We start from the raw sequence: 18,034 nt of genomic DNA on the forward strand, positions 1-18,034 counted from the left end.
ACTAACAAAACCCCATAATAATACAATAAAACAGTGTATATATACATAAAAATATATACATGATGGAAAAAGAAATCTTATAGAATATAATAATTTAAATTTTAACATTTAGGTTAAAATGTTTAAAAAATGTTTAATCTCAGTTTAAAAACTTTTAAAAACGTTTTTTTCTCAATTAAAATAAAATATAAAAATTAGCTGAAAACCTTAACTAACTGAAATATATATATATATATATATATATATATATATATATATATATATATATATATATATGTAAGACTGAAAAAACTAGCATATGCCGAAATGTCTGAATGAAGAACAAGGACTCTCTGAGAAAATAAAGGAAATTAACATCTGAACTGTCCCTCACACACCACTGGAGACGCAAGTCTCACCTCACTATCAGCTAATCTACATCTTTCCCTATATACCCCGTCTCCCCCAATTCCTTCCCTGTCTCATGCTGAGATCACCTGAAAATACACACAAAATCTCTATATTACAATGTCAATCCACACGATCGAGTATTATATGTGTTTGATATCGTTTGAAATGTCTCAGTGCGACTGGTACAAATATCTCAACTCCACAGAAGTTAACCGAAAGATAATCAATGTTTTAAGAGTTTAAAGATATCTTTCCTTGGTGTATGGTGGGTGTGGCTTTCAGCCATTTGGCCTTTGCATCAATACAAGTCTTGATCAATGCAAATTCTCATTGTGAACTCATTTTTACACTTGAAAGAGTTTGTGCATTTGTTTCTGGGTATTTAAGGGAATGTTGCAAAGAGCTCAGGGCTCGATACTGTACTCAGGTCAGCCCGTAATGCTGGACGTTTTAACCCATGCAGCATTATGTAACCTTGATAAGTCCGGTATACATCTCATTCTTTACTTTAGGGTATTTGATGTGAAGTATACCTTTGAATTGATTATGTAATTGGCGTTATACATTTACCTGATTGTTAATAAATTGTTATACTTTGATTGATTCTGACTTGCTCTGGAATTATTCAGGTTATGAACGGACATAATTTCAACAAAGGGTTAAACGGAATAATTAAATGTGTACGTAAACTATTAAAAATGAATGACCAAATAACCAATTGGCATTCTAACCCAAATTCTAAATTATGATTAAATGGAGTCAGATAACGAGGAATTGGAATAAAATCCCCTTTTCCCCGCTGAAAAGACGAACGCGCAGCGAACTTCACCCGCCGATCGTTAGCCTCCATTGGGACGATTTGGGCGGCCTTACAAAAATGGTGACCAGCCTCCGTGATGTTGCAACTCTCTTACGAGCAACGTCTTTTCAGCGAAGTATTCGATTTTAAAATCAACAAGAGGTTTGAGCTTCTCTTTCTTCAGCTGTTCTGGTAAGTAAAATTCTTTTTGCCTTTTTAGAAATGTTTAGGGAAAAACAGACGCATCCCATATAGACACATGAATAGAATGGGTCGGAATACCCAATGTTAGACCGGAACCGCAATCCGGTGGGGTTTAAGAATTTAGATACAATCACATATCAGGGACATGATAGCGAAAGCGCAGTAGAGGAATTAAAACTCGTGTTATGGATTTTAAAATATTTCCGTACGCATCAAGAGATTAAACCTAAATTGGAAAAATATCTTCCAAACTATTTCCTGGGACTCGATAAACATTTGTAAATTAGAACGTTTTTTAAATCAGCTAAATGCTTTCTCTATTGTTTTATTAGCTTTGTTGCAACAAACTAGCAACGCACGGTGAGAACGAGCAAACAATAGAATGAGAACTCTAAGCATGTAAACAACTGGAATACATTTGTGATTTGATAAATAGCAATGTTTATATTTGTTTATGAAAAGCAAAGTAGGAAAACAGGCTGATGTAACATTTTAAAGTTAAGAACTTTTTGTTTGATCAGAATTGGCTATAAATATTATTGCTACGCAGCAAATTACTCGTGACTAGAAATGATTAAGAGGTGGTAAGAATTTAAATCTAAGAGACTGATATACAGAATAATAGTGATGTTGTAACTGTATTTTTGTTAAGAAACCGCATGTTAATGTTCTGAGTGGCTCAGCGAGCCCACGGGGTGTACCACGCCCACTCGGAGAACAGACTTTCTCTCCCTGTTCAATGGGAGCATTTCGCCCAATAAGTAACAAACTAAATCTATCACATTTTGTGAATACAGTTAAAATTACCATTGTGCCGCCATGCAGATTAGTCTTTAAATAGACTAAATCAAGCAAATAGGCATTTGTAATCTCAAAAGATGAGTGAATGTGCTTGCATCAGCCTGAACCACAGTCTTTTTCATATTCAAATGTATTGACGCGATGCAATCTGAAACTTCAGAATTCAAACAGAGATTTGGCGATACACTCAGCATGTTCGTTCTGTGTTAACAACAACAGAGTCGCCCATTGGCTTTAAGCCTGACCATTGTTGTGCACGTGGTGAACATGATGGTGCAGATGATTGCCTTTTGAAGAAAAGAACACAAATGAGCTGTTCCACAGACTCTTCAGGAACCAGAAATAATATTATTTAATTTATATTGTTTTTAATATAATATAATTGTATTATAAATCAAAACATAATATACATTGTATTATAATTGCCAAGCAGGGCATTAGGAGAAAGATCAAATTATGTATGGATTGTTACATTTGATTTCATTCTAATTTAATCTGAAATTATGGACTTTAGTAGATTACGTTGTATCCATTCGTTACCGCAAATCTGCGTCAGGTTAGAAACGGACTAAAACTACTTTTGAGTGGAGCATTGGGGCACGCCAATTGAGATTTTAGAGCTCCGTCTAACGCTTAGCATTAGTTCAAGTGTACTTAGATTGTGAAGGCTAAAAAGGGAATTTCCGTTTAGGACAACAATGTTGCTCGACCAACCTAAATAGGGTGAGCCTTACCTCTGTTTAAAGTAAAGTTACTCTAGCTAAGTGTACATGGGAAACCATGGCACGATCATACCAAAACTACTATTAGAGAAAGTATCGGTCGACTTATAGCTATAGTAGTGGTCGTGACCTCTGACTAGAGATAACATTGCTTTAATTTAAGTGTACACAGTCTATGGGGACTAAACAAAATACTTTTAGAATGAGTGAGCATGTGGGCAACCCTCTAAATAGTATAGTCAATTACCTCTGTCTACATGACTAAGACTGGCGAGTTTGTGATCGTGGGCCCGCATAATAAATGGCCAGTGCGAGGACCCTAAGCGACGATGAGAACCGAATAAACAAGTCCAATAAGAGAAAAGAGTTAAATAGATTAATCGAACACGTACTCAAATTTATAAATTATTAAAAATCTTTGAAAACCTTTAAGTTTATGGAGTCAGATGAAATATTGAGGTAATGCATAAAGAAATGTATTGGATTTTAATCTTGTGTTGCATTGGGTTAATTCCCAGTGCCAAAAGGGAGGGGTTGTGCTGTTATCTTTTGCCTTTACAAGAACACAGCTATATGTGTGGCACTGATAATAGCAAACCAATTCACCCTTCACCACAGAAGTACCTCAATTTTTTTACAGGTCACAGAGACCTCAAATAATCAAATGTGTGTGCGACACCGTAAAACAAAATTCAAAACAGACAACACCAAAACAGGTGAATCAATTTCTGCCCACAGATCTGACTGTAAAGAGAGCAACTGGAAATAAAGCCATGGGAACCAACCCATCGGAATTCATGACAGTATGAGCGATAAAAGCTCTGATTAATCCAGAAAAATTCTCCAGCAGAACTGGGGTTTCTAATGCTCACAGCAGACTGTGAAGGCTCGACTGTAAGAACAGTTTTAAGGTGTCACACACTTTACTAAAACAACAGCAACAATTCAGACCTGGCCGATGAAACGCTGTTTCATGTGACAGCCAGGATGAAAATTGCAACAGGCATAATAGTGCCATTCAAATAAGTCCACATCTGACTGAAGCTGTTGATAATGTCAGAATTAACTGTGATTCTCTTTGCATTATTTTTGTCTCAGGTTTACAACTGCAATTCCTTGGAGAACGGACGCTGGAAAGGGGCTAACACCCCAAAGTGGGCAAACTCAACAATGGAATTGTCAGAGCAACTTGAAATGAGGGAGATGGGTGCGAATACACTTGATGGGGTCATTCACACTTCACAAAATGTATACATGATCTCCCAGTGTAGCACTGGAACTAAATTTTGCAACACAGATTGTTATTGATAAGACTCCACCCATCTCCTCACAGAACACACACCTCCTTCACTACACCCTCATATCACCTGAAACAGATCAAATCTATCCAGGTTGTACACTACACATAAAAGATGGCATAGAGTCCAAAAGTGTTACCTCACTAAAGATCTATTGTCCATCTTTTCACAACAACAGATCCAAATAGCTTCACACACACAGGATAGTAGAGTTGGTCACATGATGACAGTATCACAAAGACACACATAGCAAACGCTATTCACAACATCCTCATGGGAAAACACTGTATTACACATGTGCAAGGCTAATCACAAATTGATGAGGCAAATTCTAAAGCAGAAAGACAGACCTGCTATGGAAATTCAAAATTTTTAAACTTTCTGATTGTTATTGATGTGGTTGGAAAGTCAGAGGGCCCCTGATTTGTCAACACATCACTAATAACAGAAATATTATCAAAGTAGATAAAGCTGAAGTGTGAGCACTTCAATCAATTTACAAAAATTAAAATTTGATCCTGTAATCGATTTTGATGTAGCCTGCCTGCTGCACTCACACACTCACACTCACACTCACACTCACACTCACACTCACACTCACACACACACACACACACACACACACACACACACACACACACACACACACACACACACACACACACACTCACACTCACACTCACTCACACTCACTCTCACACACACACACACACACACACACACACACACACACACACACACACACACACACACACACACACACACACACTGTGACAAGGAATACACAATCTCCATTATTGAATGACTAAACATATTTAGATCTGCCTTAATTGCATTGGAAGATTCCTGAACACACACAGTGGTTATTATATATATATGTATATCTTCATAATTGTGATTGAATATTGAATATTAATTGATGATGTTATTATTATATGCATATCATCTATTTAAATATATAAACTGCACTGATTTTTGCTACATTTCCTTAGGTAATCCAGACCAAGAATACTTAAATTCCGCTGTCACTTTATCACAGTGATAGTGAAGAATTAGGTGATTAAATATATTTAATCCACCCCACCAATTATGACCTTAAAAAAACACTTGAGAGAAGGTGTACCAATCGCACTGCTGACGTGAACCCACATTGTTTTTTATTTTTGTTTTCTTGCATTGTATGTTCTTATGCATTTCTCTATGGCTTTAAGTTCATCAGTGTTCAGTCGTTAAGTGGACATTAAGACTCTTTTCAGGTGTCAACTACGGAGAAGCCTTCCACCTATTGAAATCTACCCAGTGAACCACACCATTGGAGGTGTGAGGATTACACAAGGAGAGTCAGATTATCGGGAAGGTGCAGAAGCAGAAGCTTCCCCATGAAGAAGTGACACGTTAACTGAACATTCACCAAGGTCCGAGACTGACTCTATGAACATGCTGTGCTGAACCACAGGTAGAACACCTGAACACATTCACCCACCAGCTGAAACTCAAGCTACACAAACCTGGCGAGACGGTGTCCTGCAGGTGAACAAAGAGCCTTCCGAAGGGCTCTGCAGCTGCTAAGACAATTTCCTCATCTCAAGGATTGAACCAACGTCTAACCAACGTCTAACAGTGATCCCATAGGACCACCAGAGTTTGACCCATTGGGATCAAGAGGTGGAACTGTAAGACTGAAAAAACTAGTATATGCCGAAATGTCTGAATGAAGAACAAAGACTCTCTGAGAAAATAAGGAAATTAACATCTGAACTGTCCCTCACACACCACTGGAGACGCAAGTCTCACCTCACTATCAGCTAATCTACATCTTTCCCTATTGACTCCCTCTCCCCCAATTCATTCCCTCTCTCATGCTGAGATCACTGAAAATGCATCCAGAATCTCTATATTACAATGTCAATCCACACGATCGAGTATCATATGTGTTTGATATCATTTGAAATGTCTCAGTGCGACTGGTACAAATATCTCAACTCCACAGAAGTTAACCAAAAGATAATCAATGTTTTAAGAGTTTAAAGATATCTTGTCTTAGTTTGGTGGGTGTGGCTTTCAGCCATTTGGCCTTTACATCAATACAAGTCTTGATCAATGCAAATTCCCATTGTGCACTCGTGTTTACACTTGAAAGAGTTTGTGCATTTGTTTCTGGGTATTTAAGGAAATGTTGCAAAGAGCTCAGGGCTTGACACTTTAAACCGGTCAGCCCGTAATGTTGGATGTCTCAAAATAGCCAGCATTATGTAGTTTTCAGAAGTCAGGTATACATTTCATTCTTTACTTCAGACTATTTGATGTTATATATGGATTACCTTTGAATTGACTATGTAATTGGCTTTATACATTTACCTGACTGTTAAATAAAATTGTTATACTTTGATTGATTCTGACTTGCTCTGGAATTATTCAGGTTGGGTATAATTTCAACAATGGGTTAAACGGAATAATTAAATGTGTACTTAAACTATTAAAAATGAATGACCAAATAACCAATTGGCATTCTAACCCAAATTCTAAATTATCATTAAATATGGAGTCAGATTAAGAGGAATTGGAATAAAATCCCCTTTTCCCCGCTGAAAAGACGAACGCGCAGCGAACTTCACCCGCCGATCGTTAGCCTTCATTGGGACGATTTGGGCGGCCTTACAAAAATATATATATATATATATATATATATATATAATTTTTTATTTTATTTTTCTTCATAATGTAGGCATAACTATTTTGGTTCCTATCAGGGTATGCAACACAACATTTGCACAGATTTTTGTTTTGCTCGCTGGTATAATTTTGACACCCCCTTCTATTGTACTTGCGTCATTGCCATTCCAGTATCTCTTGGCCTATAATTCCCAAATCTTCTCATGATATTTGCTCAGTTGGGTTGCATCTGCCTCTTTCAGACACAGGCTAGAAGAAGGTCAAGCCAGCAGCTGGAGCAGGAGACTCAAATTCTTCATGTGCTGCACTAGAGCAAAAGATACACAATCTGTAAGTCTCAAGCTTTAACTCAAACACACACATGCCAGTTACTGTGAGCGCGCGAACAGCATTCTCAGTAGAAGATTTTCTCTCTCAGGACGCTTACTCTGAGGTGGCCAGCTTGTTTGCCGAGTTTTTCCGGGATCTGGACATTGTGCCGAGTGACATCATCGCTGGCTTGGTGCTTCTCCGACAGAGGCAACGAGCTAAGAGATCAGCCATCTTGGATCAGGTTTGCAGAATCATGGCATTACCTTATCAGTAACATTACTCTTGATTGGACAGATATTCAAAATGTTTGTTTTTCTGTTTGTTTGTAGGCAAACAATGACGTTTTAGCTTTTCTGTCAGGGATGCCTGTAACTCGCAACACTAAATACTTGGACCTCAAAAACTCGGTATTTCAAGAATACAGTAAAGGTGTGTGCTTGTGTTGTTATATGTTTTTTATTTATAATGTTCCCCTTCTGTTTACAGTCTGAGATGGCCATGTATAAAGAAGTGTGTTACTACATGCTGTTTGCCATGGCGGCGTATGGCTGGCCCGTATATCTTTTAAGAAAGCCAGCGTGTGGACTCTGCAGACTCATCGGCACCTGCTCGTAAGTAAAAACGGATGTGAACGTTCCACACAAGTGGCAAAAAGCGAGATGAGAGCAAATAAGAGAGGCTTCTAAAGTGATGTAGTTTCCTACCATCAGGTTTTGGTAAACTTGCCTCTTCAGTTTCTACCAAGTGTGAGTAGCATCCAAAATTTAACTGTGAATACCATGTAAAAATACCATGTATAAATGCCAAATCAACAACGTTGTAATCCAAGGAGAACATTTCAGTTATACTGCTGGTCAAAAGCTGGTTCTTTTATGTTTTTGAGAGAGGAAGGTTGCATTTATTTGATCAAAAATACAGTGAAATAGTAATGTAAAAGAATTGTTTTCTGTTTAAATATAGTTTAAAATTTAATTTATTACTATGATGGCAAAGCCAAAGATTTTAAAACTAAAAGAAAGAAAGAAAGAAAGAAAGAAAGAAAGAAAGAAAGAAAGAAAGAAAGAAAGAAAACGTGTGTTTATATATATATATATATATACTGCCTTTCTTTTTGCATTTTCTCATTGTTAATAAATGTCTATTTAGGAAACAGGGATGAAATTGAATGCCTTTAATTTTTCCCTTTTTGTGTCTGTTCCTTTCTTCTTTCTTGTCAGCTGTAATACTTCAGTTTCAAGTTCTCGTCTCTCTCAGTCTGTCACCGTTGAGGAGGATAACTGCTGTGGCTGTAACGTTCTTGCCATTCGACGGCAATTCCTGGACCGAGACCTTAAAGAAGTCCAGATTGTCTACACATCCTGCCATGACGCGGTACAGCATCTTAAAATAACTCTTTAACTCCCCTGAAATGCAATGTCTTGTGTGATAAATGTCTGTTCACATCAGTGAGTCATTGCCTGACTAAAATATTTGAGAAATATTTCACATATCACTGATGTGATGTGTGAAATGTGTGATCAAGACAAATTATTGTCAATTTTTTGGATGTGATTTGTAGGTTTATGAGACACCCTTCTTTGTAGCAGTGGACCATGCAAAGAAAAAAGTTGTGATCAGCATCAGAGGGACATTGTCCCCTAAAGTGAGTCAACCACAGCTCTTTCTCTTTATTACAGTGAAATCATCCTCATGTGCTTATGTGTATGTTCATGTCTGCGCTGGGAAATCAAATCCACTTTGAATGCACTTTGAAAGGATAAGGACTCTAATTGATGCGGCAAAATCGGTGCTGTCGTTACTGTTTGTATCGGTGTATGCAAGTGCTGAGGAATATCTTGAACTAAAAATCTGATATTGTAATGACCTTTTTGTTTCTGGCAAATGCTATAACCAATATACGGTAGTATAGTAGTCCAATCACAACAGAGCAGGGCAGAGTAGGCATTAAGAAAGGAGGGGTTTAGAGACGGAATCCTTTATTGATGAATGCTAGATGCGTGTTAACCTATTGTAGGAGACCTCCCACACTAAATTAGGAGCCTTTAAAATACCATAATAGGTGTACTTTAAAAAAACTATAATATAACTAAAATAAAAACTGAATATACATTAAAATATAGGATGTTTCTAAGCACTATGTTTAAGCTATGATATAAGAAAGGACTTTACCCAAACAAGAGAATTTTAAGGACAAAATTAATGAATGTATTAATGATCTGGAATCAGTAAGCCCTTATAAAATAATACTGAACTGTACATCTGACTATAGCACCAGGCTATTGATTTCATACAAAGCGCTGCTAGTTTCATGTTTCTTGTATCACTCCATTGTCTCTTTCTTTTCACATAATAGAACAACTTAGACTCTAATCAATATTTCATGTCCATTCATTTATTTATTTATTTATTAGTAGCCATGTAGCTTTGTAATTAGTGGGCTAATGTATAGAGAGCCAACGTTCAACAGTCAGCAATGCAAAATAAACCCAATAGTTTTTTTGCGATAATGGCTGGCTTACTGTACATCATCCCTTACATGAGTTTATGGTTTACCATTTAACAAGTTTATATTTCTCCCTCTTTCTCAGGACGCTTTAACAGATCTCACAGGCGATTCTGAGCGTCTGCCTCTAGAGGAGCAGCACGGCACATGGCTAGGACACAAGGTTTTACATAAACGCATGCATATAGACACAAACACTCGCAAACAAGATACATATTGTCCAATATGAACTCACTCATTCTTTTTTGCGAATCCTTTATTTAGGGAATGGTTTATTCAGCTGAATACATTAAAAAGAAACTAGAGCAAGAAATGATTCTCTCTCAAGCCTTTGGGAGGGATTTGGTAAGTATAAACATTTGTCATGTTTTAAACACATTGATTCTATCCTTTATGCCATTAATATTTTATACATTACAAAAGCTTTAACATTAGTTCATTAGTTTTCCCACCCAGTTTTCCATAACTTTTGCTGACATGATGGAGCATCACTTTCACAAACGCTTTTTTTCTCTATGTGCGTGCAACACACAGTCCCCAATAAAATAATGTCTGATGCAGCTCTAATGTGTTGGCAACTTAAGATACAGGATATTGAATACCACATCAAGGTTCCTTTGGGTCATTCAGAAAGTCTTAAATATATTAAATGGTACAAAAAAACACTTAATTTTCATTCGGTCTTAAATTTGAAAACAGAAACACAGGAATTGTGATATGATATAATGTTATTATTTAAATTCAAAGGTTATGATTTGAATTAAATAAATGTGAGTGCAGCACATTCAAAGTCAAAACTCATTTTACAGGCTGACGCTTTCAAAGCAGTTCACAATCAGTGAATACTATTTATACCAAGCAATTACTTATGATATCATTTGAGGAATTATGTTTACCTTATGGTATTTATATCGAAATATGTAGAGGGCTGTAAGAGTGCAAATTGCATCTGTCATTAGAATATGGCTGTAGCAGAAGCATATGCATTTTACACGCTTGCTTATAATAAATGTCTGCATTATGCATAAAATCCTTTATCTGGGATGTTATTTGTATTTTGGTTACACATTAAACTGCATACAGAAACACAGTAAACATTCAGTATGCATTTAGTATATAGATTTTATCAGTCATGCTCAAGGATCTTTAAACGCATTGTCGTGTGAGCAAAATTGAATATTATTGTTTTAATAAATAAATCAGTACATAAACCAACTTCAATACATGTATTTATTTATTAAAACTTTTCTTAAGTATTTTGAATGTGTGACTGTTTAATTAAGTAAAATAATTTGAGATAAATGTTATTTGTGCGAGTCTTAAAATTGATTTTAATAACCAATAGCCTGAGCATGGCAATGTGACAACTGTTTAGTGATTCTATTCAGTATCTTCAGACAACACTTGCATGTTGCACGCAAAAAATTTCATTATGCATGCTATCATGTGTCACAAAAAGATCTTGATTTCTGTGTTTGTGTATGTCCATGTTTCAGGGTAAAGGGACGATGCACTACGGGCTGGTGATTGTGGGTCACTCTCTGGGTGCGGGTACGGCCGCCATCCTGTCCTTCCTCCTCCGGCCGCAGTATCCTTCACTGCATTGCTATTCCTACTCCCCTCCTGGCGGCCTCCTCAGGTCAGTGTGACCTTGCCATTGTCGCAGTTTTACTGGGTAGTATCAGTGTAGTGCAGTATCTTTTTTTGCGCTACATTTATAGAGAAAGCTGAAAACTGATCTCGTCTGAGAGTAAGAGTGTGTTTAGCAGTCCCTGAGGCATGATGACATTAGATCAGACTCATGTGCAGAGATTAATTTGGTGTTAAAGGATTAGTTCGCTCAAAAAAAGAAAGAACATTTTGTCATTATTTTTCAACCTCATGTTTTTCCAAAATTATAAGGGATTTTAAAAAGCACCATTCTTTGGATGCCATAGTTCAATTATACATTTATATGAGGAACAACACATTTTTCATATTCTTATGTTCCTTTAATGGTGTCACAAACTGGCTATTAATTTTTTTATACTGTTGTCTAAGGTGAATTTATGACGTTTGAGTGTTTTTTACATTCAATAACATCATAATTAATAAGTAATAGGCGATTTTCTACCCTGATTTTTAGCCTCTCTCCTGCAACACTCGGTTTTTATGGGTGTGCCGCACTGAAGACTTGGAAGTAAACGCCCACTGATAGGATTGGATAAGATTTGCATATTTAATGAGCTTTAGCTACCCTGTCAGTACATGAGGGATTGTTTTGAAAGCTTGTGGGAAAACGGCAACCGGAATGAATCGCCCACAGGGCTTTATTAAACAAACACAATAATTTATCTCTCATCCACCCGCGATTGATTGGAATGTTATTTTTTTATTACTTGGCCTGCCTGATTGGTGGATATAACTGCGAACTGCACACACATACACATACTCGCACAAAAAAACACATAGCCCCGTGATGTTAGACTTTATGAGCCCTGGCCCATACAATCGCCATAAACCAACAACACCACAAATAAAGGATTCTTCAGCCTTTTACAGCGTGCCAAGTTATGTTCTGTTAGACACTTACACATAATCAATAGATGTCAAACGATCTGTAACAATGCAGTACTGTCACACATAAAAAACATTTTTACTCACATTAGTGTGTTGCTTCATTCATTCATGTAATCTTTTTCCATGACCATTTATATATCAAAAACATTAATAAAATCGTAACTTTACCAAATATTTCAATGGTAATGTAACTTTCAGCTTCATACATTTAAAAAAACTATCAAGAGATTGGACACAAACTTCAGTTCTCCTCTGTAATGCAAGAGGTTGTGGGAAATATTAGTCTAAAAACATGAATGCACAAATCTACCAGATGCACTAATCTTCTTGAAGGATGTTATTTGAATTGAGATTCGCCCCAAAGCCTTTTTTTTAAAATACAGAGTTATTGGTTTAATTCAGTACGTAACGTGTCTCACAACTACTCTTTCATGTTTGTGCCATTCATGATGTCAGTTACGGATGAGAGAAATTCTTGCCTGCCATTCTTGAAATATACTTAACACTGTTGGCGGAGTTTGTTTTGTTTTGGCATGAAAAGATTAGAACGCGAAGATCAATTGTTGAATATCACATTTCAATCTGAAAACCGGTTTTGGACACTCTTTATGTTGACGTTTATAGAATGTGTTCACTAATTTCTGTTTCTGTTTAATTCACAGTGAGGATGCAATGGAGTACTCGAAAGAGTTCGTCACCTCAGTCGTTTTGGGAAAAGATCTGGTCCCCAGGTAAATGAGTGTTGTATATATTTGTAAGTCTAAGCAGATGAACGTTTATCTGATACTTTTATGTTCATTCAGGATTGGCCTCTCTCAGCTCGAGGGTTTCCGTCGACACCTACTTGAAGTCTTACAGAAGAGTGAAAAACCAAAGGTGAGCTGCTTTTACTTGATTCCCTGAGTCACAACAGTCTCAATGTGCCATCATCAGCATCGTTGAAATGAACCGTTTACTGTTTACTAACAATATTACATTGATTCACTTTCTGACAAGTTTTGTACACAGTATGTAACTGGCTCCTGGCTCTTCCAAGCATTATAATGGCAGTGAAAGGGAAGGACTGTTTTGAAGTCCATAAAAGTGCATTTATCCATAATAAAGGCCTTCTGAATTGAAGCGATGCATTTTTGTAAGACAAATTTACGGATTTAAAATTATATAAACTAAAATAACTAACTTCCAGCAGACCACCTTACATATCAATTTACGGCGTAAAAGGGTAACCCTTGACTAGGGCTGGGACAACGTGTCGACGTCATCGATGCCGTCGACGCAAAAAATACGTTGACGCAAAATATGCGCGTCGATTCGTCAGACTCAAAATAAAGATGGCGGCGCCGGAGAGTAGTAGCAACCATAGATGTACATAATAAAGTATATTATGTAATTAAGTATATTATTTATTATGTATATCTATGGTAGCAACATGAGTGGCTCCTCAGACTTTCAGAAGTGCAAGGCTTGCGGGTTGGCCAGTCTATGGGGTTGGCGCGCGGTGCGCACGGAGCATCACAGGCATGCGCGTCTGTGTTAAGAGCGCTTGCTCCGTGCGCGCACGCGTTTTGTTGTCACGGCTACATAAACAAATTTCTGCACACAGGAAGACAGATGTTTTGGTAATATTTGATGTATTTTAATCACAAAAACAAACGTTTGCATCAAGTGAAAGCATCGGACACATTGGCTACCTACATAATAAGCTGTTTTAAATTTAAAATGTTCAATGTCTAATCGCGCTGATGTGACCGAGGGTATCCATCCTCTAAGTGAGCAGTTTCATCCCAGGACTATTCCGGTTTTAAACGGAATATTGGCACCCATAATGCACTCCACATGGTTTCACTGTCATGCCGCGGATGCGCGTGCCGTTTCTTGTTGCGGGTCAGCCACGGGGCTGCGTGGCGTTTTCTCTGCCTTTGCACACTAGAAGCGTGTCTGACGCGGCGCTGCTGCTGCTATTGATGCGGAGGGAAGCCCTATTCCTAATGTTAAACATAAATAGCCTACTGATACAGCAAAGAAAACGTCGGCAGTAGCCACATATCTGGTATTGACGGCAAAATAGGCTACAGAATATTTCGTTCTGTATTGATAGTTGCAATATTTCAAAATCGATAATTGACGTTTTTTATTATTACAATTAGGCCTATATCTGCATTTATGTAAACCTACAGACTTTCAAACATGAAAATGTAATTTAATAATATGTATTCGTGTCAAAATGATATATAAACATCTTTTTTCTATTCTATTTTGCCTGGAGACGCTCCCAACACGCGTGAAAAATAGGCGCTCTTCTATTTCTAGCATGCACGCGTTTTCCGCGCGTCACAGGCAGTGTGCAAACGCCAACCTGTTAACATGTGAGCCGAAACAAAAACGGACACGCCACGCAGCCGAGACGCTCACGCTTGCAGTGTGTCCCTGGATTTGATTAACCAACTTGTTGATATTTAATCGATGGGCATAGCCTGTAGGCTGAGTTGCATACATAGAAAAATCGTATAATATGTTTCTTTGTTGTAGGTTTATACTTATTTATTTGTGTGTGTGTGTGTGTGTGTGTGTGTGTGTGTGTGTGTGTGTGTGTGTGTGTGTGTGTGTGTGTGTGTGTGTGTGTGTGTGTGTGTGTGTGTGTGTAGCCTACTTTATGTTTTCAAGGTTTTATTGAATGCATTGCTCTTGTATAGTCTTACTTTGGAATTTTAAGAGCAATAAACATATATTGCAATGTTAAGGAATTCGTTTTTTCATTCAGATAATTAAATCAACATGTATAAATTGCTATTAGGCAATTAATGGGGAGATAATCGGTAATCGAATCGTAACCGAATCGGACAGGAAAAATTAATCGTTAGATTAATCGATGCACCGAAAAAATAATCGCTAGATTAATCGTTTAAAAAATAATCGTTTATCCCAGCCCTACCCTTGACCCTTGAAGCATGCATATTCACGAATGCAGAAGCACAGAGGATAAAGCAAAACTACACAGGTCATGAATTATAAGTCTAAAACGAGACTTTTTAAAGAGAAACTAGTTATTTTAGTTTATAAAGTTTTAAATATGGATATTTGTCTCACACAAACACACCACTTTGGTTCAGAAGACCTTTATTAACCCTGTGCGCTGTGAAGCAGTTTTATGATGGATAGATGCACTTTAATGGACTTCAAAACAGAAACTGTTTTATAAAGCTTGGAAGAGCCAGCACATTTTTAAAAAAAAAACTCTGATTGTATTTATCTGAAAGAAGAATGTCATATACACCTATAGGATGACTTGAGGGTGAGTAAATCATGGACTAATTTTAATTTTTAGGTGAAATATCCCTTAAATGGTTTACAACTGGGGAGTGTCTGTGGTTTTTACCTGTTCTCTGATTAATTGTTTAAATGAGACATTTGTATAGTTATTGATGAAAAAACACATTGCACCAATACTTGATATTTAATTTAATTATATTTTATAGATTTTACTTTCAATAAAACATTTGCAATGGGGTTGTAAAAGGTTATTTTATGCATGTTTGGCCTTAGTGTTGCATTTACACTGTTTTGACCAGTAGGCGTCACCAGCGTGTAAAGTTTTGAATCCTTCATTTCTCCCATCGCTAGTGAGGGGTCAAAACCACAGGGCAGAGAGCACAAGGGGAACATCTAGGGGATCAGAAAGTTAGAACCATTACACTGAGGAATCAGAAATGCAGTGGTGACACAAACAAGACTTTGCAAAAAGAGAGTGAAAACACAGGGCTTAAAAAGTTAATGACAAACAGTTAAAACTAATCGCAACATAAAAAATCCAGGCAATGGGTTATGGGAATTGAAGTTCATGATGAGATGGAGTCGGGAGGAGTGCCCTCTGGTGGAGATTATGATTAAAATTATTATTACAAAATAAACAAGATCACAACCCTAACAAGTGGTTTATTTTGACCAGCTCTTAAATAAATGTAAGCTTATTTGAGTTTAAATGAATTTATTATGTGAAAGGAAAGATGTGAAGTGAATTAAAACTAGCACAGCCATGCAGGAAATAATTTGCCTGTGACAGCGGTGGATTATGCAGTTTATCGTCATTCTAAAATAACATTTGGCTGCAGAATGTAGACTTACCAATCAGAATCAAGCATTCTAGACAGTTCATTCATGTGGGTGCTGGAGCAGTAGCATTTGTTATTATTGAATTGTGCCAGTAATTAACTGCCCTCATTATATCTGTCACGTTGTACTGTGCCCATGCCTTTTTCCTCTGGGAAAACAAAGTAAAGGATAAATTGTTATGTTACTAATTATAACCGCAGCTATGGGGGGTTTATGCAATGAATCTATTCTAGTTCAGTTAGTGGAACTTTTATTCTCAAGGTTGTGGCTTTGAACCTCACATTTGGTGTTTACTTTCTGCTGTTAAAATACACTACTGTTCAGATGTTTAGGATTGATCAAATTTCTTTGAAAGAAGTTTCTTATGTTCGTCAAGCCTGCATTTATTCAATCAAAAATACAGTAAAAACTGTGATATTGTGAAATATTACAATTTAAAATAACTTGTATCTAGTTTAATATATTTTAAAATCTGATTTATTCCTATAATCAATGCTGATATTTTTAGCATAATTTTACCCCAGTCTTTAGTGTCACGTGATGCTACAGAAATCGCTATAATATGATTTGCTGCTCGAGACATTTCTTAATATTAATTTTAAAAATGGCTGTGCTGCTTTGAATGGTACATTTTATTTAGAATTATTTGATGAATAGAAAATTCAAAAAAATAGCATTTAAAAAAAATATATATATACAAATTATTTCCTGCATGGCTGTGCTAGTTTTAATTCACATCACATCTTTCCTTTCACATAATAAATATATTATTACAAATGTCTTAACTGTCACTTTTGATCAATTGAATGTACCCTTGATAAAATAATAACTTTTTTTTCTTACTGACCCCAAATGTTTTAATGGAAGTGCACTCTCTATTAGTGCTTGCATGGCTTTACTGGTAACACTTTACAATAATGTCTCGATAGTTAACAGCAGTTTACATTAATAAACAATTAGCAATACATTTACATGCTATACAGAATATGCTACTCAATGACTTGAATATAGTTCACGCCACATCAGCTACATAAATTAATTAACTAACCATTGAGAAACATCCTGTTGCTTTCTACATGCTGTCACTTCTTATTGAGTCTCTCCATTATTGTCAAACTTGAGTTTGAACATAAAAGGCTGAACATGAGCTCTTGAAGCTCCGTCCTCTTCTTGAAAGGGAGCCGTGAGCAGCAGCTCATTTGCCCCTTTAATCGTGAAAGTGAAAGTGCCCTTTTCAATCCTACCGCAGTGCCCCCATCAATGTGATTTCTAATTTCTAATTATACATTTGTTCCAGTATTTATTCATCTTTGTAAACAGTAGTTGATGAAAAAAATACTGGTTATTTTTAGTTCAGGTTAGCTCTGGTCTCTTACGTAATATTAACAGATACAACTTTTAATTTCATTAATGTATTAGTAAATGTTGAAATCAAAATCCGGAAACCTAATCAATGTTTACTGCACAACTTGTTCACCGCAACCCATTCAAAATCCACTACTGCACTGGGTAACATTTTATTTTGATTATCCACTTGAGACGTTCTACTAACTGCAAGTAACTTTGCAACTACATGTTGTCAACTATTAGTCGTTAATTAGTAGACTGTCACTTTATTTTGATGCTTCCCCAACAGACTATTCTACTGACTATAAGTAGCTTT

The 18,034-nt window shown here is 36.6% G+C and overlaps 1 protein-coding gene across 2 annotated transcripts in view; it reads left to right on the forward strand.

Moving 5' to 3' along the window:
* dagla (diacylglycerol lipase, alpha) overlaps window positions 1-18,034 on the forward strand; it is a 63,472-nt gene that overhangs the window by 33,639 nt on the left and 11,799 nt on the right. For both annotated transcript variants that reach the window (XM_067445153.1, XM_067445152.1), the window contains exons 6-16: window positions 7,130-7,217; window positions 7,306-7,440; window positions 7,529-7,606; window positions 7,686-7,810; window positions 8,417-8,570; window positions 8,758-8,841; window positions 9,788-9,865; window positions 9,967-10,047; window positions 11,199-11,341; window positions 12,924-12,992; window positions 13,065-13,137. In XM_067445153.1, coding sequence (XP_067301254.1) covers window positions 7,130-7,217; window positions 7,306-7,440; window positions 7,529-7,606; window positions 7,686-7,810; window positions 8,417-8,570; window positions 8,758-8,841; window positions 9,788-9,865; window positions 9,967-10,047; window positions 11,199-11,341; window positions 12,924-12,992; window positions 13,065-13,137 — 1,108 coding nt within the window. The remainder of the gene's footprint in view (window positions 1-7,129; window positions 7,218-7,305; window positions 7,441-7,528; window positions 7,607-7,685; window positions 7,811-8,416; window positions 8,571-8,757; window positions 8,842-9,787; window positions 9,866-9,966; window positions 10,048-11,198; window positions 11,342-12,923; window positions 12,993-13,064; window positions 13,138-18,034) is intronic.

The sequence above is a fragment of the Pseudorasbora parva genome, chromosome 1 (assembly GCF_024679245.1).
Source record: "Pseudorasbora parva isolate DD20220531a chromosome 1, ASM2467924v1, whole genome shotgun sequence".
NCBI lineage: Eukaryota > Metazoa > Chordata > Actinopteri > Cypriniformes > Gobionidae > Pseudorasbora > Pseudorasbora parva.